At 54.1% G+C, this 21,168-nt stretch overlaps 2 protein-coding genes across 2 annotated transcripts in view; one reads left to right on the forward strand and one right to left on the reverse strand.

Annotated features, from left to right (window-relative positions):
- Gdpd4 (glycerophosphodiester phosphodiesterase domain containing 4) overlaps positions 1 to 104 on the forward strand; it is a 74,336-nt gene extending 74,232 nt beyond the window's left edge. The window contains exon 16 of the mRNA XM_036174992.1: positions 37 to 104. Within this exon, the coding sequence (XP_036030885.1) occupies positions 37 to 104 (68 nt within the window). The remainder of the gene's footprint in view (positions 1 to 36) is intronic.
- Positions 55 to 21,168, reverse strand: part of Myo7a (myosin VIIA) — a 70,521-nt gene continuing 49,407 nt past the window's right edge. Inside the window, exons 32-49 of the mRNA XM_036175115.1 lie at positions 19,788 to 19,958; positions 17,393 to 17,510; positions 16,654 to 16,780; positions 15,901 to 16,070; positions 14,941 to 15,131; positions 14,306 to 14,430; positions 13,791 to 13,948; positions 12,735 to 12,888; positions 7,296 to 7,451; positions 6,762 to 6,867; positions 5,901 to 6,014; positions 4,987 to 5,074; positions 4,700 to 4,806; positions 3,584 to 3,769; positions 3,066 to 3,182; positions 2,149 to 2,232; positions 1,168 to 1,287; positions 55 to 702 (exon numbers count right to left, since the gene is read on the reverse strand). Coding sequence (XP_036031008.1) covers positions 613 to 702; positions 1,168 to 1,287; positions 2,149 to 2,232; positions 3,066 to 3,182; positions 3,584 to 3,769; positions 4,700 to 4,806; positions 4,987 to 5,074; positions 5,901 to 6,014; positions 6,762 to 6,867; positions 7,296 to 7,451; positions 12,735 to 12,888; positions 13,791 to 13,948; positions 14,306 to 14,430; positions 14,941 to 15,131; positions 15,901 to 16,070; positions 16,654 to 16,780; positions 17,393 to 17,510; positions 19,788 to 19,958 — 2,382 coding nt within the window. The 3' untranslated portion in view covers positions 55 to 612. The remainder of the gene's footprint in view (positions 703 to 1,167; positions 1,288 to 2,148; positions 2,233 to 3,065; positions 3,183 to 3,583; positions 3,770 to 4,699; positions 4,807 to 4,986; positions 5,075 to 5,900; positions 6,015 to 6,761; positions 6,868 to 7,295; positions 7,452 to 12,734; positions 12,889 to 13,790; positions 13,949 to 14,305; positions 14,431 to 14,940; positions 15,132 to 15,900; positions 16,071 to 16,653; positions 16,781 to 17,392; positions 17,511 to 19,787; positions 19,959 to 21,168) is intronic.

Here is a 21,168-nt window from a genome sequence, read left to right on the forward strand (position 1 = left end):
CAGGTCTGTGTCCTGACCCCACGTTCTCTCCCGCAGCAAAGACCAACACAAGGCCAGAGGGTAAGACACATGCTTTATGCCCGCAGGTGGTCGGGGGATTTTAGCAGGGACCCGACATGTAACTGTCATACACAGAAGTGATCCAGGTAGAACCAGGAGGCTTTGTCCAGACTCAGGAGGTAGTCTAGGAGCTCTCCCGGGAGCAGTAAGATGACACTGAAGGAGTCTTCCAGGCAGGCCTCGATGGTAGTGCTCATGGCAGGAGCCAGTGCTGCGGACTCCGAGTCAGTCTCTTGGGTTTCAGAGCATCATTTCAATGCACATATGGTTAAATTGTCCCTCGGGTGGAGACAGCTGAGTTGTCCTTCATTCCTCTTCCCAGCAGTACACAGAAAGTCAAAAGAGGTCACTTGACAGAGCTGGTCTGAGTCGGGAGCTGTGTCCAGGGAGCACAGGCTCTTACACCAGGAGGCCACAGCAAAGCAGGGTAAAGCAAACCCAGGCACCAGAGGAGGGTGCGGGAAAGTTCTGACCTCATGGCAGACAGGTCAGAGCCCAGCCGAGCCTCCCTACCTAGACGGCCAGGGCCTCCACCAGCGCCTATTCTCCTGTTCACCTGGCGCTCCTGGAGTTCCTCTGTTTGCTCATGGCTGTGAGCATCTGGCTGATGTAGGAAGTCAGGAGATCATCCATTTTGTAGCCCTGGAACCAGTGGTGAGGACGTAATCAGGCCCCACAGAGGAACGTGCCAGCCCCTCATACACATGACTCTTAGGACACTATAGTGGGCACAGTGCAGAAACAAAGCAACTCTGTCCTCATTGACACACTTGAGGGGCTGCGTTCATCTTGCCATCGTGAGCCCCAGGCTCGTGGTCCCCGTAATTCTAGATGCCCCCCTCCAGGAGTGACTGCAAACACTCCAGTTAAGCAGCATTTGGAAGTGTGGGCTCCTCTAAGGAGGAGATCTCACTGCTAACAGCTGCTCTGTTACACTTGGGCTGACAGCCCACATCTAGCTGCTCAATCTCCAGCTACTAAACCAGCAGCTGAATGAGCGATTTGTCCCCCCGCCCCCCAGAATGAGCACTTTCCCCAGACTAGGTTCCAAATAGACCCAACCAGGATAGGTAGGGACCCATGCCAGGCGCTAGGAAGCATGCTCACCAGTGACGTCTCACAGAGCAGTTTGCTCCCACGGACCAAGTTCCCAATGGTGATGTGGAAGTAAGTGTTGCCGCTACTCCAGTTGGAGATCTTGGTGAAGGGGTGAGTAGTCAGAATGTCCTGGGAGAGCAGGAAGGCACACAGCTGTACAGTGTGGCCCTCTGGCTTCAGTAACCCCTGCTCTAGCCTGCACACACCCCCACATGGAAGTCCTGGGCCCTCACATGAGGAACAGAACAAGAGGGAGGGAGAAGCCAGCTGTGTGTGGCGCTACCAGGGGGCTTCCTCTCCATGCCTGGCGTTGGACACCCAAGGAAGCCCTGGAGGCTGTTGGGTGTTTAGGGCCAAATTCAGAAACTTACGTGGCCTGAGAGCACTGGCCACTGTTGGTCTGAATGAGACAGCCCAGGTGAGTTTAAGGAGAACGTGGGACAGAGAAGAAAACAAAAGAACCTTGGAAGGACACAGTATACTTGTGGAGCAGAAGCCCAAAACTGTCTGCAAAAGGGTGACGAAGACAGAGAGCCCATGTGACCATGCTGCCGTGAAGCTAGTGGAAGATGACTGTCATTAGTGATTTTCATCAGCTATTCTGGAGCACAGCACATGGGGACATCTTGGGACTGGCCTTTCTGGTGCATGAGCATAGCTACTCCTGCATATGATGCACTGTTTACCACCATGACAGGATGGATGGGCAGAGAACATTTTGAAAAGAGGTGGCAGCTGGTGGCATCCAGTGACATTGAGAAAGTGAGCATTAAAAAGACTTTGTGGAACTTAGCAGCAAGAATTTGATGGTAAGTTGAAGGTTACAATTTTGGTGGAGCAACTGAATGGGTCAATGGAGCACGCACAGGCAGCCTTTCGAGATGGGTACCCAGGGGCTTTGCAGTGCGGGCAGTGGATGAAAGGGCTTCTGTCTGGGACCTTGGTTGGTTCCCCCCCTCCCCCGACCCTGCACACTCCTGCCCTGCTCACCTTGGTTCTGGGATCAATGAGGCTGACCCCGTACTTGTTAATGGCAATTAAGAGAATCTCAGGGAAGTTTGGTTCTGTAGTTTGCTAGCAAAGAAAACAGAGACACCATCAGATGGGGGTTCAGAGCAAGACGGAAGTTTGGAGACAGGCATCAAGCCAGCCTAGCCAGGACAAAATCAACCTGGCCTGCTGCCTATGTGGAGCCAGAGGTACCAAGGCCCTGCCAGGCCTGCCGTGACTCCTGGTTTCTGCCTCTGCCCACAGCTCCTGGGTCCCCAGCAGAGGTTCCACCCTCCCCTCTTGCTCTCCTGGAGGTTTTGCTGTGTCCTTTCTCTCAATCCAAAAGTTCCCCAGTGGCAGAGCAGCCATCTGGTGCTCTCGTCCCAGCCCCAGACCTCCAGGGCCTATTGTCCTCTGAGGAGACCCTGACCTTCGCCTGCTTGCCACCTGCTCTCACCACCCTCAGCCACACTTAGCCTTTTTCATTTCCTGCCCAGATCTGAGCTCTCAGGCCTGTGGGCTCTGAGGATTTCCTGGAAAGCCCAGCATCACCTGCTCCAGGAATCCGCCCTAGACTACCTCCTCACTGCAGGCACAGCCTCCTCCTCACTGCAGGCACAGCCTCCTCCTCACCCCAGGCACAGCCTCCTCCTCACCCCAGGCATAGCCTCCAGATCTGCTACCTGACAAGGGACCACTTTTACAGTACAAGTCACCTTCCATCACTCTAGCCTCTATGTATGAGCACCTCTCTTGTTGGGCCAAGCTTCTGGTCCTTCTTAGTGGGTCAAATGAAGGCAGCTTCTCCTTTCTGTGCCAGATGTTCAAGGCAATCACAGCCACCTGCATTCCAGTCTCTGCTGTCTCGCCCAGCCCTTTGCACCTTCCTGCCCTCTGAAGACCTCCCGAAGACATACCTTCACCTCGAAGAAGGCTGAGCCGAAGGTGGGCCACTTGAAGATGAGCTTCAGGAAGGCTAGCTTGGCCTCCTCTTTGGACTTCCCTGCATGCTTGTTGAAGTAGGCGACAATGGACTGTGGAGGAAGAAGTGGGGCAGGGTGTACCACTCCCAGCTCTGCTTCTGCCTGTCTACACTGCCAGACCCAGGCATGGGTTAGACAGTGTTGCCAACTACCATGGTCCCCACTTCACAGCCCATTGGCTTCTGACCCACTCCGTGCAGACAAATCACAGGGTAACCATTAAATTCAGGTCACCTACAAATCAGGATGCGACAAACTAATCCCATAGGGCCATGCAAGCCTTTGGTGGAGACGGGAGAATGAAGCAAATAGAGATGGAATAATAAAGGGTGCCCTCATCACACAGGAGGGGCATTGCCCTTAGCTGCTGGCCAGTACTCGCTGCCCTGACTCCCGGGATACCCAAGGTCCCACTCTGGGAGGCCCCATTCCCACTGCTCTTCTGTGTTTACCCGCTTCCAGTCATCAGGTGAGACCTGCCGGATGAGGTCCTGGGGCACCAGCTCCCTCAGCAACTTGGGGATGCTGGGGAAGTAGGATTTGTCCTCCTCAAACTTGACCCTGTAGATGAGTGCGCCCAGCTGCAGCACCTCCTCCCGAGTGCACTTGTGGTAGCCTCGGAGATACTTGGGCAACTCCTGCCAGAAAGAGAGCAGGTGGCAGGCATGGCCAAAGAAGAGGGGCTCCTGTAGTCCCCCTACACTTGGGCCCCGCACTTCCTCTCCCTCAGCTGACCCTGCTTCCTCACAGGAGATGCACAGGACAGGAAAGATGTCTCACAGTCTGAACACCTGGTAGTTTGAAAGCAGAGCCATGTTGGAGCATTGTCTACTGCCCTTCCTACAGCCAGCGAGCTGGGCTGGTGGATGAACCCGAGGCAGTTCCACATCCCACCTCTCCTGGACCGGGCATCCCGGGTTTGAATGAGGTCAGTCCTTGCTCCCAGATCATCACGCTCGGCACCACAGCAGCCACCATCCCCTTCTCCACCTCCCAGGAACCCTGGTTTGTTCCTCACTCAAGGCTAAGCAGGCTGCAGCCCAGCGCAGAGCACTGAGCAGCAGTCACACAGAGTGGGAGCCCAGTTCCACCAGCTGTGTGACCCCAACTGTATCACTCAGATGCTCTGTGTCTGTTCCTCCAGAATAGGAACATGCTGATTTAAGGGGTTAAATGGAAGGGCAGAAGGAATGGGAAGGCAGACGCTCTGCCTGTGAGCATCCCTCCAGGTTTCCTGTCTGACAATGTCTACAGAGCCCAAGAGGGCTTGGATGGACTCGGCCACACCAGCAAACACCTGCATCCGAAGGATTCAGAGCATGGAGCAGCCTGAGCTAGCAAGGACAAGGACCTCAGAAGAAGGCTCAGTCAAGCCTTCAGGACTGGAAGAGGATGAGACAGGGTCTGAGTTCATACAACTGTCTGGAGACTCAGTGGTCTCAACAGATGGCCTTTCGAAGCAGTGGTTACAAGCCTTTGTCTGTCAAAGGCACTCTCTAGCCTCACAAGGAAGCCACCAGGCCAGTGACCCAGGAAGCAGAGGGAACAGAGGTCACAGCACAGCTCACCTGGTAATAATGGAAGATGGAGTCGGCCATGGGGTCCTTGCCTGGCACTGTGGTGGTCCACAACTTCTTCATGAAGAACACCTGGTAGGTGAGCGAGGGCACGATTCCTGTGGCACAGGGCAGCTGGTCACATGGAGTCTCAGCAGAAAAGGTTCTCTGACTCTACCAGCCTAGCACCAGCCCCAGAGGAGCCCCTTACATGGCTAACCAGTGGGCTTTGCAGCCTGGCCCAGAGCCAGCATGTCCCTGTGTCCATGCCTCTAACATGGCAGAGCCCAGCCCCTTACCATCCTTGATGGGTCGTGCTTTCTTTATCCAGTCTGTGAGGTGTCGAACAAAGTCAAAGAAGAAGTCATTCTCAGGGACACTGATGACCTGGGGATGAAACCATTGCAGCCCGTCGGCTTTGGTTCTGATTTGCCCACCGATATTCCTGTCAGCTACTTCTATGGAAAGACTCCACTCCTGGCCAGAGGGGTTCAGTGTGTCAATCCCACCCACACTACCTGTGCCTAGTCAGCATCTCTGGAATGCCAGCCTCCTGCCTGGGATGGCATCGTCCCACCTAGTGCCTGGCACACCAAAAACTGCCCAGGCCCAAAGCAACATGGCCAAGAACAAGATCTAGTCTCAGCCTCAACTGTCTCTGGTGTCTGTGTCCAGCTCCTCCCACAGGCTCTGGACCAAGGACCTTGTAGACATTGTCTCTGGGTCCCCATGTTTGACACAGCGACAGTCACAAAGTGAGACAGAATGAACACACAGGATGCTTGAGGAAGCCTTCCTTTGGGGAGGCATTACAGCTGGTTTATGAGACCTTTAGGGAGAGCACACCTGGATCTGGGTCCAGCTGTGTGATCATGGATAAGTTACCTAACCCCTCTGATGAAGCAGTAATGGGCATTCTACCCTCTGAAGGTTAATTCCAGGGTGAATTTGCTGAGGGGACAAAGTCAGTGAGCCCTGTGGGACCAGAGCATGGGGCACCTGGGCATATGATGCTCAGAAGAGTTTTGCAGCCGTGTGTGGTGCCTCAGAGGACAGAGCTTTAGGGGCAGCTGTGCCATGGTAAGGGGAGCTTTCTTGCCATGCAAGAAGGAGGTGGGCAGTCTGATACTCCTTGTGCCTGCCTCCTTCCTCCTCTCCACCCCCTGTAGGTTCCTGGGGCCCCAGGAAGTCTCCAAAAGTTGGGCAGACCCACCTTGTCTGCGATTTTGACAAAAAGGCTGAATCCCTCGGAAGACTTGAGGAGCAGCCGGCTGGCGATGTTCTGACAGAAGTCCTTGGCCTTGGTGCTGGACTCCACCTCAAAAGCCTAGGGGTAGCACTCACTTGACTTCTGCAGGGCCCTCCCCCCATCTCTGCTCTCCTCCTACGCGAGCTCCTCCAAGACCCCTGCCCTATTGGGTTGTTCCTGGTGGATTCAGAGCTGCGTGTAGCCTTTGAAGAAAACAAAAGGCCACTCCCACCTGGGTCTTCCCAGATCTCATTGTCGCTGGCCCGCCCTCCAGGTCCAGGCCTGGATAGTGAGAACAGAGGCAGGGACTCACAGGCAGTATCAGAGGCAGGGACTCACAGACAGTATGTGTGTCTATGTGTGTGCGTGCGTGTGTGTGTGTGTGTGTGTGTGTGTGTGTGTGTGTGTGTGCGTGTGCGTGTGCGTGTGTGTGTGTGTGTGTGTGTGTGTGTGTGTGTGTGGTGGCTTGAAAAGGGAAAAGCAGCCCAGATTGTAAGAAGATGTGAGAGGGGGTGGCGTTTGAGGGTGAGAGGAGAGATGGGATGGAATACAGGTAGGAAGGATTCTGAGAAATTTTGAGTTTGCCACAGAACCTGTAGCATCTCTGAGTCTCCAGGATCCAAGTTAAGATGTCCCACTCAGAACAGGAAGCCTGATTGTGGGAGCAGAGGGGTGTCTGCCTGTCGGCTTTTGATCAAGTCCTGGCTCTACCCAAGGGCAAGAGAATGAGCTGTTAGGGTGCCGGGTTGTGTTAGAGACACCATGTGCAGGCTGAGGAAGCTTGATGCTGTCTGGGAGTCAGGCCCGCGCTGCAGGGCCCCTCACCTCGTCAGTGTCGTCGGGGAAGTAGACCTTGTGGAATATCTGGGTGGTCTTGTGCTGGATGGCCTCCACCTCCACCAGATGTGGGGGGTACTTCCGGGACCCATTTCTGAAACGTGGAGGGAGAGGGAAGGGTAAGCATGTCCATCAGGCTGGGGATGAGAGGAAACGAGAGAACCCTGTCTGTCTTCATGCCCAGCAGTGGGCTCGGTTACGTGGCCTCCCAGAGCCCCGAGGTCCCATCCCAGTAAGTGGGACGGTGACTGGAGGGAGGGGAGGGGGCGAGAGCCAAGGGTGTGAGTGAGCTTGGCAGAGTCCACAGTGGGGCCCAGGGCCCACCTTCCCAGTCTTCCAGAAGGCTTAAGCCTCTCAAGGAGCAGCCAGGCTCCCCAGGGTGGCCACCGTGAAGCTGGGGGACTCAGGGACAGGCCCCACACTGAGTGCTCACGTCCTCACCCCCAAGGGTTTGTCCCACAACTGGGTGTGGCCAGATGCCCCTCACCCCACTCCCCACCTGGTACTTGCCCCTCCCCCTACCTCAGCGCTTTCTGGAGCCGCTGCAGGCAGTCCAGGGCCAGAGGGCAGTGCTTGCGAGACTGCAGGAAACGCTGCACGTGGGGCAGGAGGATGTTGCTGGGTGGGAAGAGGCCTGTACACAGCCAGAGAAGCTCCCAGCCCCGCTCTTCGCTGTACCTGTGAGAGAAGGACCAGGGGGAGTTACAGGGACCTGTGCATCCTGGAGCTACACCTTCTGTCCAGGGGCCAGAAGACACGCATCCTTGACAGCCAGAACCAAACAGAGCTACTCAGTGTGGCCATGCGCCCGTGCCAGGCCATACAGTCACCAGTCCCTGGGGGGACAAGAATGAAAGCCCACAGTTGCTCAGCACTCTGTCTGGGTCAGCTGAGATGCCATCCTCACATCCCCAGGGATGTGGATGTAAGTGCAGTGTATACGCTCACTGAGCTCCTCAACTCATTATGCTGTTAAGCCAGACCCCCCACACCGTCAGGCACCCCTTGGTTCCCTGGACCTGATGGAGCAAGGACGTGTGGAGGGCTCTGTACAAGGTGGTATTAATGTAGGCTTTGAAAGCGAGACAAATTCTGACACACAGAGATGAAAGGTGACCCTGCCCAGGGGAAGGCCTGGCAGTGTGAAGAGACCTGATGTGTTCGCTTCCAGAGTGGACCTCGCAGAAACGCGGAGTACAAAGAGAGGAGAATGCTGGTACAGATGGATATGCCATTCCAGTCCCAGAACTAGGCTGTCACTACCTTGGGGCGGTCTAGACTTGGAACAAGGTCTCTGCTGCCTCCAGAGGGGAGCAAGGCCAGTATTTCAGAAAGTAGATCACACTAAGCCCCAGCTGCAATCTGTCTTCGTGCATCCTGGCCCCACTGCAGAGAATCCTGCACTTTACACACAGGCCAGGCCATCTAGGCACTGACCCCTAGTGACGCATGGTGTCTTACATGGACAGCTAGTCCCACAAAGAAATAGCATGTATTACAAAACTCAGCTCTATGCAAAATGACAAGATGTCCAGCGAGGCATCCAATGTGAGGCAGACAGATGTTTCAGAGGGGAAGGCCATGACTTTTCTTTTAACTACCCTGAAAAGAGCTCCCCTCTCTCCCGGGTTTGAGTCCTTTGGGAACTTGGCCATTGTCACCTTGCAATGTTTCTGTAAACCTTCCCTTGCTTATTCTGTCTTGGTAAGTTCTTTCACCCACCCCTGTCACTGGCCTCTTCAGACGCCACCTGACATAGCATTTGGGTGGGTGGCCTATACGGGGGCGGGAGGCAGGGGGACAAGCCTCTTAGCTACTTGACCTGGTGCCTGTGGTGGCTGACTGGGTACTCCAGAGGCAGTTGATGGCCCCTGGCTGGGCTTTGGGGCACAGACTAAGGAGGTTTTTTAACCCCTTGGAGAAAAGCCTTACTTCCCACTGTGGGTGATGGACCCCAGCCACGACTATTTGTTGGTGGATCATGAAGGTAACAGAAAAAGGAGGCTGCCAGCCCTTATCCATAAGAGTCCACGTTGCCTTCCCTCGGAGGACCCCCTCATCCTCCGGGTGTTGCACAGATGGCAATGGCAGCGGCAGCTTGGCTGAGAAACTTCGTACACAATCACAAGGATCCCCCTTCCCCCCCCCCCCTTCTTCCCACATTGCGACATTTGCTGCTCTCCCAAGCAGGGAGTGACAGACATCCAGGTTTTCACTACTCCTGAACATCAAGTCTCCCACCCCCTCAGGACTGACTCATGGCCAGGATCAGCTTGTGAGTTTCCCTGTTGGGGCTACTTCAGCCTGTGGGTGTGGCTTTGAAGTGAGGCTAAGTTCCACTTCCAGGAGTCAGAAAGGCGCCCTGGTTTGTCACAGGATCCTGCACTGCAGGAGGAATGTCACTTGGGCTGCACTGGACTTCCGCTAGGCTCCTCTTCCTTAAACCCAGCCATCCCTGATCCTTCCTTGGGGCATATCTAAGCCCCTTACCCTGGGCAACTCTGCTCCCCCCCCCCCACTTCCCCCCACCCCAACCCCTCTCTCCTTTCCCTTCTTCTCTCCCTGAGGAGCTTCTCCTCATGGTCACTCAGGAACTCCGTATAAGGAACTCACAGAGCAATTAAAAGCACCTTCACTCCCTCAGAGAAATTCCCTCCTCAGAAGGAATCTCTCTCCTTCACAAGGTGGCTAACAGGGACCTCCGCATCACCTTGGTAAACATCACTTCCCACATCGATCTGTCCCAAATACTGTCTACACTGCAGCCATTTACTCAAAATCCTTTACCTTCCCTAAGGAAATCAAAGGGTCCATTATGGCTTTTTTTGTTTGTTTGTTTTTGTTTTTTCGAGACAGGGTTTCTCTGTGTAGTTTTGGTTTCTGTCCTGGATCTCGTTCTATAGACCAGGCTGGCCTCGAACTCACAGAGATCCTCTTGGCTCTGCCTCCCGAGTGCTGGGATTAAAGGCGTGCGCCACCACCGTCCGGCGATTATGGCTTTGACCTAACCTGGCAAACATTCATCACCCTAACAACGACTTTCTGTGTGTCTATCAAGAGTTGCCTGCCTTAGCATGTGCCTGGCTGGGCTGATGAGGCCAGGCTCTTAACTCAGTCACAACCAGCTCAGCTTCCACCTTGGCACCTGATAGAGACTGAACTGGTCAAATCAGGCCACCACTGTAAAAGACAATGGGTAAGGAGCTGCTGGGACTTTAAAGTGAATATCTTGTCTAACAGAACGATGACAAAGGTCATTTTCAAATATCTTAACCATGACAAGATGCCGGAGGTAACACAGGGACTTCACCATCCTCAACTTAGGCTAGCAGGAACCATTTGCAAGTATTCCAGTCTGGACCCCAAGGGCCACAACCATCTACAAAAGCTAGACCAGGAACCCAAGACTCCTTTTCCCCACGTTACCAGATGCACCCTTCAAGATATTTAATAACTAAAAAGGGATCTCAAGAGACGGAAAGGCCACGCTGGGGCATGAAAAGTACAAATGGCAAGCTCGCTTATTCTCTGCCCACCTCAAAAAAATTTGAGAGCTTCATTCAGAACCTATGCCTACGTGTTTCCAGTGTGTGTGGACTTCGTATGAATGCTCCTTTTCTGCTGTCATAATGACAATTAGGACATTTCAGTCAGTGTACCCAAAACCACCAGACTATAAGTCTTTCCCAGGACTATGTCTAAAATGCAGATTGGGGACCCTGAAGAAGCAATAACATCTCTCTCTCTCTCTCTCTCTCTCTCTCTCTCTCTCTCTCTCCTCTCTCTCTCTCGGACAATCCATCCTCCATCTAAGGACAAACCTGAAAAAGGGACAAGTGGCCTTGATTTTGCTCTTAGACTTGAGGTACTCAGTGAAACGAGCCGTCTCCTCTCTCTCCGTCAGAGGACCAGAGTCCCTGACACTACCTGGGCTCCCATGTAGTGATGAACTTCAGACAACCTGAGAATGGCAGGGCCCAGATGACAACTGTCATAGGTACAGAGCGACTTTCTCTGCCCTGAACAACCTTTTGGGTTGACCTTCCAGCTCAAATCCTCACTGGTTCTAATGGCAAGCCCCAGTCAGCCTACTGTATGCCCTTCTTAACATGTGTGATGCGTAAGTGCGTTTTCATCCATCCCCTCCTGGTCCTTCCTAGCTGCCCTGTTTCCTTCCTTGTTTAAAGTCTAGACTCATCTAAGACTTTTTGAGACCCTTATCCTAACAGTCCCTGTCCCATCATGTCCCTAAAGATGCTCCCTATAATGTCTACTAGCCTCATAGCCCAACAAGTTCCCCACATAGTCTGGGATGTCCCCCTCCTGACACTAGCAGCCACTTCTGTTAGAACAATGGCACTTACGGACTCTCAATGACTTTCATTAAAGGAAAGGCCCAATAACCTTAAAAGCTTCATGTGCAAAGAGGGCTTGTAGACTTCCATTTATAAGTTGTCACACATTATGCAACACTCCTATCGGCATTTAAAGTCAGATGGGTCCTACAGAATGGTCCCCAGTCTGCCCGAGTAATGAAACCATCAGTGAAGCTGTGGTCCCAATGCACACCATAGTTTCCAGACCTTACACTCTTGTGGAACAGGCAGCCTGCAACCCCTCCTGGGTAACAGTGCTAGACCTTAAGGATATTTCCTTTCCCATCCCACCCACCCAGACCCTCCATTCCGATTTGCTTTCAAATGACAGGACCCCTTCACCCACGTTATTCAATAGCAGCTTACCTGGACTGCCTTACCTCAGAGGCTCTGGGATAGTCCCAACTTTTTTGGCCAAGCTTTAACCAAAAGACCTGCCATCCCTTAAATCTATGCATTGGGAGCAGCTCCTTAAGTACACTGACAATTTATTAAACTGTAGCCCACACAAACCCATCGCAGATCAAAACACTGTCCTTACTCTTCAAAAACTAGCTTTATGTGGCTATGAGACTTCTTCAAAGACAAAATCTCCTTTCAACGGGGCCACCGCCTGAGCCTGACCTGAACTCCAAGCACAGGAACCTCCCCATCAGCACTAGGATCTCATTTTGACAGAATTCTAACCACAAAACAACTAAGGACCTTCCTATGGAATCTACAGCTGTGTAAGCTAAACCTCACTGTGAAGTCTTGAAGGGACCAGAGAGGGAGCTACTCAATTGGACTCCTGAGATGGCATGAGCCGTGAACCCCTAAACACAGGCACTTACCTCTGCTCCAGCCTTAGCTCTCCCTGACCTTACTAAACCCTTTTATCCATGTGGCATGTGGGCAAAAGGGACTCTTCCCAGGCGTTTGAACTCAGGCACTGGGGCCTTCCCAGTGATGCTGTCCATCTTTGCAAAGTCATTAGATCTGGAGGCATGAGGTGGCCCCTTCGCCTTAAGAAGCTGGCATTTGTGACTGTCTTGGTTAGAAGGCCTCTGTATCAACCCTGGCCAGGACAGAGCGTGATGGCTTCCCATTAGGGTGTGATCCCCTCTGGGAAGTAAGTCTTCCCCTACCATCTTACAGCATATGCCAATAAATCTTGTTTTCTGGTCTTGGTAAGGACTTTTCTCCTACCTGGATCGCAGGCCCTCAACACCATCTCACACAGAGTGGGAGATGAAGCTGAGCCAGGGAGCCAGGTAGAGCTCTCCATAGTCTCTGAGTGAGCGCGGGTTTGACTTTCCACTCCTGCCTCAGGCTGGCCCAGTAAAGAAGTGAAGGACGGATCTCCTGTAGGCCCAATGCTCCCAGCCCCGGAGCTTCTCCAGATGGACCATTGGACTGACAGCCACCTCAGCCCACATCGGGATAGGTGTCGGGAATGGCCATTGGGAGGGCTGGGCTGCGGACTTGGAAGACTACTCTTAGGTTTGCCCATTCTTGGTTCTTGACAGGTGGACCTTGGGCCCCAGGCCAGGCTGATGGGGACAGCCTCAACTGCCTCAGGAGGTCCCTGCCCATGACTGCTCACCTGATGTGATTGTCAGTCAGCTGCTTCAGAATCTGCACGTAGGCCTCATCTTTGAGGGGTTCAGCCTTCAGTGCCCCCTCAAAGATCTGGTCAGTGAGCTCATTGACAGAGCGTGTCCTCTTGGATGGGTAGTCACCCATGTACTTGAGTACAGGTGGGAGGCTGTTAAGGAAGTTCTTGTGGCTGAAGGGGATACACTGGCCTCGGAAGCAGGGGACCAGACTCTCTCTACCCTGGAACTCAAGTCTCTGAGTTACAGAGTAGATATGGCCTGCTCACCACCTCTCTTCCCTTCCCCATCATGGCCACCCTTCCTCAAGCCCTACATCCCAAGTATTCAAGGCAGCCAGAAAACTTTGCCCAATCACCCATCTGATTGTGCCTCCCCTGCTCAGCAGCTCCCCTGTTCATGGGACACAGACAGACTAATCTGGTGCTCTGTGTGTGTGTGTGTGTGTGTGTGTGTGTGTGTGTGTGTGTGTGTGTTGCTGGGATTGACCTCAGAGCCTGGCCTGCTAGGCAAGCACTATACCACCCAATTATATCTCCAGCAACCATAGCTTTTTAAGAGGGCGTGGGAACCTTTCCTCAGCATATATCTGCCCTCCAGATGTGCTGAATTATTGTGTGCTCTTGAAATAGCTCTGCTGATTTGCCTGGGGGCCTTTGTGTATGCCACCCCCCCCAGGAAAATCTTCTCTATAGGTTGGGTCAGGCCACTTCCTGGGCCAGCACCATGACCACAGATTCTGGCCAGCATGGCATCCTTATGAGGCCAAGGGCTGGCTCTGGCCACACCTTTGTCTCTGTGCCTGCCCCAGCACAGGACAAAATGCTCATATTTCAACAGAATGACAAGATCCGAGGAGGTGGTGAATGAGGCTGTCCCTTGCCTACTGTGAATTGCCATGTACAGGGTCTTCCATCTGTCCCCAGGACCCAGCCAGCTCTGTGGAGAAAAGTCTTACCATGCTTCACCCTAAGTGCCCTCCCTGCATCCCTCCTTAACCCCGCCACCCCCTCTCCCTCCCTACTCCCCCCTCCTGCAGTGGATATCTATGAAGGCCATGCAGGCTTCCTGGGAGAGTTCCTCACTGCCCAGGATCTTCTTGAGCAGGGCTTGCTTGAGTGGTTCTCGTGTGTGGCTCCACAGCCGGTCCTTACCACGGGCCTTGGACACCATGACACGGCTCAGCGTGTGCTTGGGTGGGGGTCTGTCAGGTGCAGAGATGGTCAGCACCCACCCCACCACAGGAAGCTGGGTAGAGAGGTCCTGGTTGGTGAGAGCCCCTCCCCCGCTTGCTCCCCCTGGGAGCCTCTCTGCACTGCTCCCAGACAGCCCCAGCCAGAGCTGAGCACCCCAAGCCACAGCATCCATCTTCCTGCCCAGCTTCCGTTCCAGGTAGCACAGGAACCACCCAGAGGAAGGAAGGATGAGATGAGACCACACGAGGGGGCACATTCTGGACAACAGAAACTGTCTATATGGCCCCTGACCTGGCTCTGCTCACAGGTAGGGGCATCTCAAAGTGGGCCATTCTTGCCCCAGGACTGCCGTCACCCAACATCACCTGAAGTAGTCATAGGAGAACTCCTCCAGCGTGTAGGGCTTGGAGCGCACCTCTGGCTCTGCTGTGCGCAGCTGCAAGAGCCGGACAACATCCTGCCTCTGGTCTGGGGTCATGGTGACCAAGGCCTAGTGGGCATGAGACAGGGAGTTCATGTCAATTATTCGGCTAGGGCCACTGGGATATGGTAAAGCTGGAGCCTTCCAGAATAGGGCAGAGACTTGGTCTCCATGGGGGGCAGACACCAAGCCTTTTCTTCCCATGCCTATAGTTCTTGTGTCTCAAGCATCCTGGACTCAGAACAGCCCAGTCCCACGACACTTGCACAGGAGCTGCCTGGGGCGCTGTGCTGAATCCTTGAGCTGTGGTCCAGAAAAAAAGAGACCCTCGCCCAGCTGTGGCCCCATTTCCCTTCAGACATAGTGACAATGATCCCCCAACCCTACCTTTAGGCCTCTCCTCAACTGATAAAAGTTTGGTAGATACCCACACATTAAGTCTGTGGTCCCCTAAGACCCCAGGGCCATCTACACAGAAGACAGAAATCACTGGTGTATTATAATTCTTCGTTCTCATCACCAGATGCGAGAAGGGGAATAAGGAGGGTCCAGGGGAGACTCCCAGTGCAGGTCACATACCACAATCTCCCGTGGTGGCAGGGTGACAGTGGGCATGACGTATACACAGTCAGTGGGGAAGTCCCCACGCTGCTTGGTCCTCTCGTTGATACCACCGGCCCAGCCTGAGTTCATGACCTGCTCACCGGTGTCATGGTCGAGAATGATGAGGTCTCCCTTGGCGAAGCTGAGGAAGCCCGACTCCTCACCAGCTTTGAAGCAGGGGTGAGCGGGTCCACACAGGGGCGGAAAATGGGGCTGGGTTGGAACATCTTCCTTTGGGCTGGTAGTCTATAACCAGCCGATCCTCACAGAAGTACTGAGGCTCTATCCCTTCTGCTATTCAACACAATCTTTGGGCAAACCCCACACCCAGATCCAGCCACCAGAGCAGGTCCTCCTCCTCCTCAAAGCTCATCTCCTTCCTCTTACTTCTGGCCTTCCTCCTCCCTTGTGGTTTTGTTTGTTTGTTTGTTTGTTTTGTTTTGTTTTTCAATCACACCAATGCAACAGAAGTTCTGGACACACGGAGTTTCTCCTGCCTCTGCGCATGGGTCTTCTCCGCCCTCTGCCTCAGACCCCTGCTCACTTTTGCATCCTCCCTGGACCAGGCTGCGTGGAGAGTCTGACCTCCAAGTTCCCACAGCCCTTGTCAATGTCACTGTGCTATCTCAGGAACACCACTGTTTCCTCTTCCCTCCCCACCGAGTCTAGGCTCCATATTGCTCAGTAGGGGTGCCATTGTATTATCAGGTATGGAGGACCCCGTATAACTTGGAGCCGTTGTTAGGAGGTAAGTTACAGTCCTAGAAGAAGGGGAGGGGGCAGTGTTCAATGGACTGCAGGGAAAGGCAGCTCTGCCCTGGGCCTGGTGTCTAGAAAGATGATAATAAGGCACCAACCACCTGCTGTGTGGTGAGGATCAGGCCAGCTGTACAGTGTGCCCACCACCTCTGAGCACCCACATCAGTGGCCACTCACCAGGGTTGGGGTTGTCCTGCAGTGCCACCACATACTTAGACCTCTTCCGGAGTCCCTCCAGAAAGGTGACCACCAGGTCACGGATGTCCTCGGCATTGCTAGATGTGAAGGTGTACTCGTCCCCTTTGATGGTGGCCAGTGTGAAGCTGGGGGCCATCAGTTTCGCTCCCCTACAGGACCAACACGAAGAACAGGGTCCAGCCGGGGTCAGCCCTGCCCAGTCTGAGTGACAAGTAGCACAGCCCAGATCAGAGCAGCCCAATGAGAGCAAGATGCGGCACTCCCTGAAGGGGACCAAGGCCAGCCTGTCAGAGTGGCCCAGACACCCGACAGTACCCTGACCAGGCGAGGCCTGGCCCACTGAGGCAGACATAGCCATGACTACAGTCAGGTCTGGTCCAGAAGTGTCCACTCTGGCCCAGCGCACTGCTCATTGCCTATCTATGTCCTTATTTACCCTTCACGGCTCAGCCTGGATGTCTCTTCCACCAGGAAGTCTTCCCTACACTCATCAGTAGGGGTGCCATTGTATTATCAGGTATGGAGGACCCCATATAACTTGGAGCCATTGACCCCAGACAGATGCTCTGGACTGCACTACACCATAGAAAGTGGCTATTTCAGGACCCCATCATCCTCTGCATGCTTCTCAGCTGGCCAAGCTCCCCATAGGTAACACTGATTGTGTCCCAAACCCCAGGGGCTGCACCCTCTCTCCCATGACTCTGTCTGGGCCCTGGCGGCCATCCCCACCTACTGCTGGACACAGCCATGATCTCTGGGAAGGACAGCTCCAGAAGCACCTGCTCCTGCTCATCCACGAAGTAGACACCCGTCCAGTTGACAGCCACAATGACGTCACTCTTGGGGAGGGGAGGGCCTGGGACAGTGACAGAGGCTCTGAAAGGAGGGTCTCCCTGATCTTGGGCCCAGCTCCTCCCTAATCCTCATAACTACAAGGAGGTGTCTTTGGCAGGAGGGTGCTGATTCCTGGCTTATACACAGGGAGAGTGGGGCTAACCATGGCTGCCTTACAAGGTAAAAGCCAAGAAGAGGTAGGAAGAGAACGCTGGCTCAAGACAGTCTCAGTCTCCTTCCTCCCGCTGGTCCCTGGCCCGCACCAAGGGGGGACATGGGGAGAAGCCCAGGATCAGCTCAGGGCTCACACGGAGCACATGCCCAGCAATGACCACAGAGGCAAGTAGAGCTGATGGACCACATGAACCAGACCAGCCTCAGTCACTTCCGCACAGCCACGACCACCCAACCTCTGTTGGAAACAGCCCAACAGAGCAGCCCTAGTATAACCTGGCTACCCTTTTCTATGCATGGTGGAGGCCATGAGTATCACTTACTACTAGTCATCCCTACTGCACGTCCCCCCATAGCCCCTCAGCAGTAGGACCTCAGAACACCGTGCACCCACAGAAAGATAACCACCCTCCCTCTGCATGGCTGGGGTCACAGCCAGGGCTGAGAAATGGTCAGATACCTGAGAATTTGTAGGCTTCATAAAACCTGGAGAAGAGCAAGGGCCACTTGAAGCGGGCATAATTGACCACATCCTCTTTGACCTTCTGGGCGTCGGTTCTCCTCTGGGCATAAATTCCCTGCAGGGGACAGAGTGGGATAAAGATCAAAGGGCAATGGGCAGGCTCCAGAACAAGCTAACCCTGTTTGTTTGGGGCTTCTACTCCCGTCAGCCCACAGACACCCCTGGTGCACTGTCTCCTCCTATCCATCCAGCATCAGGGCTCTTACAAGTCTGTTTCCGTGCAGGTCCCAGGCACAAAGGGGGGGTGGGGGGACGACACATAGCTGCCGCCATCAAGGAGTTCCCAATGCTGCAGCCCAACCAAGGACTTTGGTGAGCCACTTTGGTGAGCCACTGGGAGGCCAGAGTCAGGCTCGGTGGGAGGCACATGCTGTGTGGGGAGGCATGAGAACAGAGAGAGGATGTGGCATCATGGCACAGAAAGCCAGGTCCCAAGAGTGGGTTTCTACAAGGCTGGATAAGCAGGAGTGAGCAGGGTCAGAGAATAAGAGAAAGATAGGCCTGGAGGTCAGGCCCAGCAAGAGCTGCTGCGATACTCCTGTCACGGAGCAAGCATCAACATTCTGTTTCCTGGAAGAACTCTAGGACCCTGGAGCAGTATCGAGGGATCCAAATGAACACATGGACTTGACAATACATAGACCCAGCCCCAGATAAAAGTGCTATGCCAACCACATATAGTTCACTGCCACCCAGAGAGTGGCCAATGGGATCCCAGGCCAAGGACAGTAAGCATTGGCTGGGAGTTTGATACAATGAACTAAATCTCAAAGTGTTCAGGAAACAACCATGTGTACGTGTGTGGAGAGACAGCCACAAAGCAGAAGGTGGGTAGCCACCAGCAAGTCCAGGGGAAGCAAACATGGCAGCCGAGGGCCCTCAACTTGCAACTTCTCTGTATTGCTTCAGGATCTTTCTCCCCCTCTAAATCCTTGTGTCTTCTCATCCCAGGATGCACATTTGAAGATAAGATCAGCAAGAAGTGGTTAACATGGGGTCTCTCACAGGGCCCTATCCCAACAGGCCATCTCCTCATGGGAAGAGGAAATTAAGTCTCAAGTGCATGTGACCACAGAGGGGATAATAAGGAGCAAGCATGGGGGACCTCAGGGGAACCCAGACCAGCAGCAAGCACCTTGACTTCAGCTTCAAACCCCACAACCAACAAGGAAATGTCTGTGGTTCCCATGTGCAGTGTGGCTTCTTCCCGCCTGCTGGAAAGCATCCACATTCATGTCTGTCTAGGGTAGAAGAGCCTGGGGCTCTGGGACATACACTCAGAGGTGCTGTGATGCAGGGAAAGAGAATTCAGCTGTGGATGCAAGAAGAGCATGTCTGTCCCACTCATGACTGTGTCCCTAAGGCCTGACTACAAAGTAAAATGAATGCCACCACACCACCCAAAGCAGCCACACACACATGCCTTGGGGAAATAAATACTGGGGCAGCCGGGAAGGCAGAGATGCCGCCTGGGAGGCAAAGTGGACAGGCTTCCGTAACCTGCCAGATGTTAGGGGAGCAAGAAGAAATGGCCAAGGAGCAAGGGAGATGGAGGGAGGCAGGAAGTAGATACTCCAGAGGATGGAGGGCCAGGCCTGGAGGAAACCCTTGTAGGGGGCACTTAGGACCAGGAGGGCCTACAGGGAGCTGACCAGAGAAAGTGAGAGGGTGGGTGGAAGGTACCACAGGACATCGGGGTGAGGGAGAGGGCATCTGTAGGTTATGAGGTATCTGTAGGGTATGAGAAACTATATCCACGGAGACCTCCAGTACCTTAGGCTAGACCTAGTCTGCTCTGATATGGCTGGGCCTTGGAGGAGAGAGGTGCTTGGATGCCTCACCACAGCCCATGCCCACTATTACTTCTGCAGACCCCTTAGCTCCAGAGGGAACTTCACATATTAGGTCATGGCCTGGGACTTCAAACAAGGAGCATGGTGGGAGCCTGTTCCCAGAGTTCCCAAGCAGAAAGGTACTGTAGCTTTTAGGAAAAAGGAGGGTACAGCTCCTAGATAACCCCCGTTATCAGTCCTGTGTGGTCACTCAGAAAGCACAGCACTGTAAGCAACTGAAGAGGTCACCCTCAGAACCCATGACCCCGAGGATCCCTTAAGAGGCCAGAGGACCAGCTTTGAGGCTTCTGTGCCCCATGTACCCAGCCCAGAGGAAGTGACAGAAGACACATATGAATGATGTCCATGGTAGTAGGGGGCGGGGTGAGGGCGAGAGGCCCTGGTCCCTAGCAACCTCCCAGGCAGAAGACATCGGATGTCAACTGTGATGCCTTGGATGCTCAGTGCTGCTCCTCCTCCGAGCCCCTCCCTCTTCCTACCTTCTTGTGGGCAGCAATGGCCAGCTGTGCCCACTTCTCAAGAGTCTTCAGGGGCGTGATCTCGCGGTCAGGGATGTAAGTGGGCACAAGGCTCAGCAGACGCTCCAGAATCATCTCAGAACCATAGTCCACAAAATACTGCTGGGAGGCCAGCTCAGCCAGGTCATCCTCCTGAGGAGGGGGCCTCCGTCAGAGCCCTGGGGATGCCCTTCCAGGCCCCTCCCAGGCATGCCTCCTGGAGCTTGGGAACCCTGGCCCTCAGGACCCTATGCTCTCCGTGTGTCACATTCCTCTCTGCACAGGGCAGCTGTGAGATCCCAAAGCCCACAACCACACTCTTGCCCCATCCTGGTCCCCTTGGCACCAGCACAGAGTTGGCTTCTGTCCAGGGGCACATAAACCGAGCCAAAGAGAGCATCACCTATTGGTGATGGCCGGACACTACAGCTCAGCCCTGCATGAAAGCCACTTGGGCTGAAAGTCTAGACAAAAAGAAACACCTGTCTCCGAGAGTAGGACACTGGAGATGGTGTGATGGGGAGCGCATTACCGTCACCATCACCGTCACCGTCACTGTGCCCCTGGGAAGACTCAATGTGGTAACAACATGGCTCTACTTCAGAGAGCTGGGTGAGACTCTGGCGTGGGCTGGGCCCTTCTCCGCCTAGGCTGGTGCCCAGCATCAGGGGAGTACTTCCCTGGGGCTCCTGAGGTTTCTATATAGGAGCAGGGGGGCGGGCTCTCAGAAGCCTTGTAGGCAACTTCTATTTCCCAGTGAGTGGGGAGTTTAGTGTGGTACGGTGGCTTTAAAATGCTCTGGACATTAGCTTATCAGCATGCACACCATCACCACCACCACTACCATTATCACCAATGTCACCTTTGCCACCAACACCAATAAACACCATCAGCAGCATCAGCACTACCATCATCACCAACAGCGAGCACCCTCAACACCAACACTATGTCCCTCTTCATCCTGCCGTCACCAACAGAGCCACGGGTACTGGCCGCGCCACCATTATCTTCAAACCCGAGACTCCTAATTCCGTCCCAAGAGGGAGATAAACCCATACACACCTGCAGACCCTGGTTTACATGAGGAGATCTTCTCCTTCAGTTCCTAGACTAGTATGTCCATCAGTGAGTACAAGCATCGTGTCTGGTGCTGCAGAGTGCATAGACCCCTTCCACTGGGGAATCAGGATCGCTTCCTAAGTGCCCTCTCCACAAAGCTCATGTGAAGTTAAGTAGACTGAATTGAAAAGGAGCCCAGGGAAATGTCCAACTGCCATCAGACCATTCTCAGCGACAACAGATAGTAGCCCTTAGCCCGTGAGTAGCACACAGGTGGCCATAGTTTCCTGTGGCTCATGCACCC

This window comes from Onychomys torridus, chromosome 1 (assembly GCF_903995425.1).
Source record: "Onychomys torridus chromosome 1, mOncTor1.1, whole genome shotgun sequence".
Lineage (NCBI taxonomy): Eukaryota > Metazoa > Chordata > Mammalia > Rodentia > Cricetidae > Onychomys > Onychomys torridus.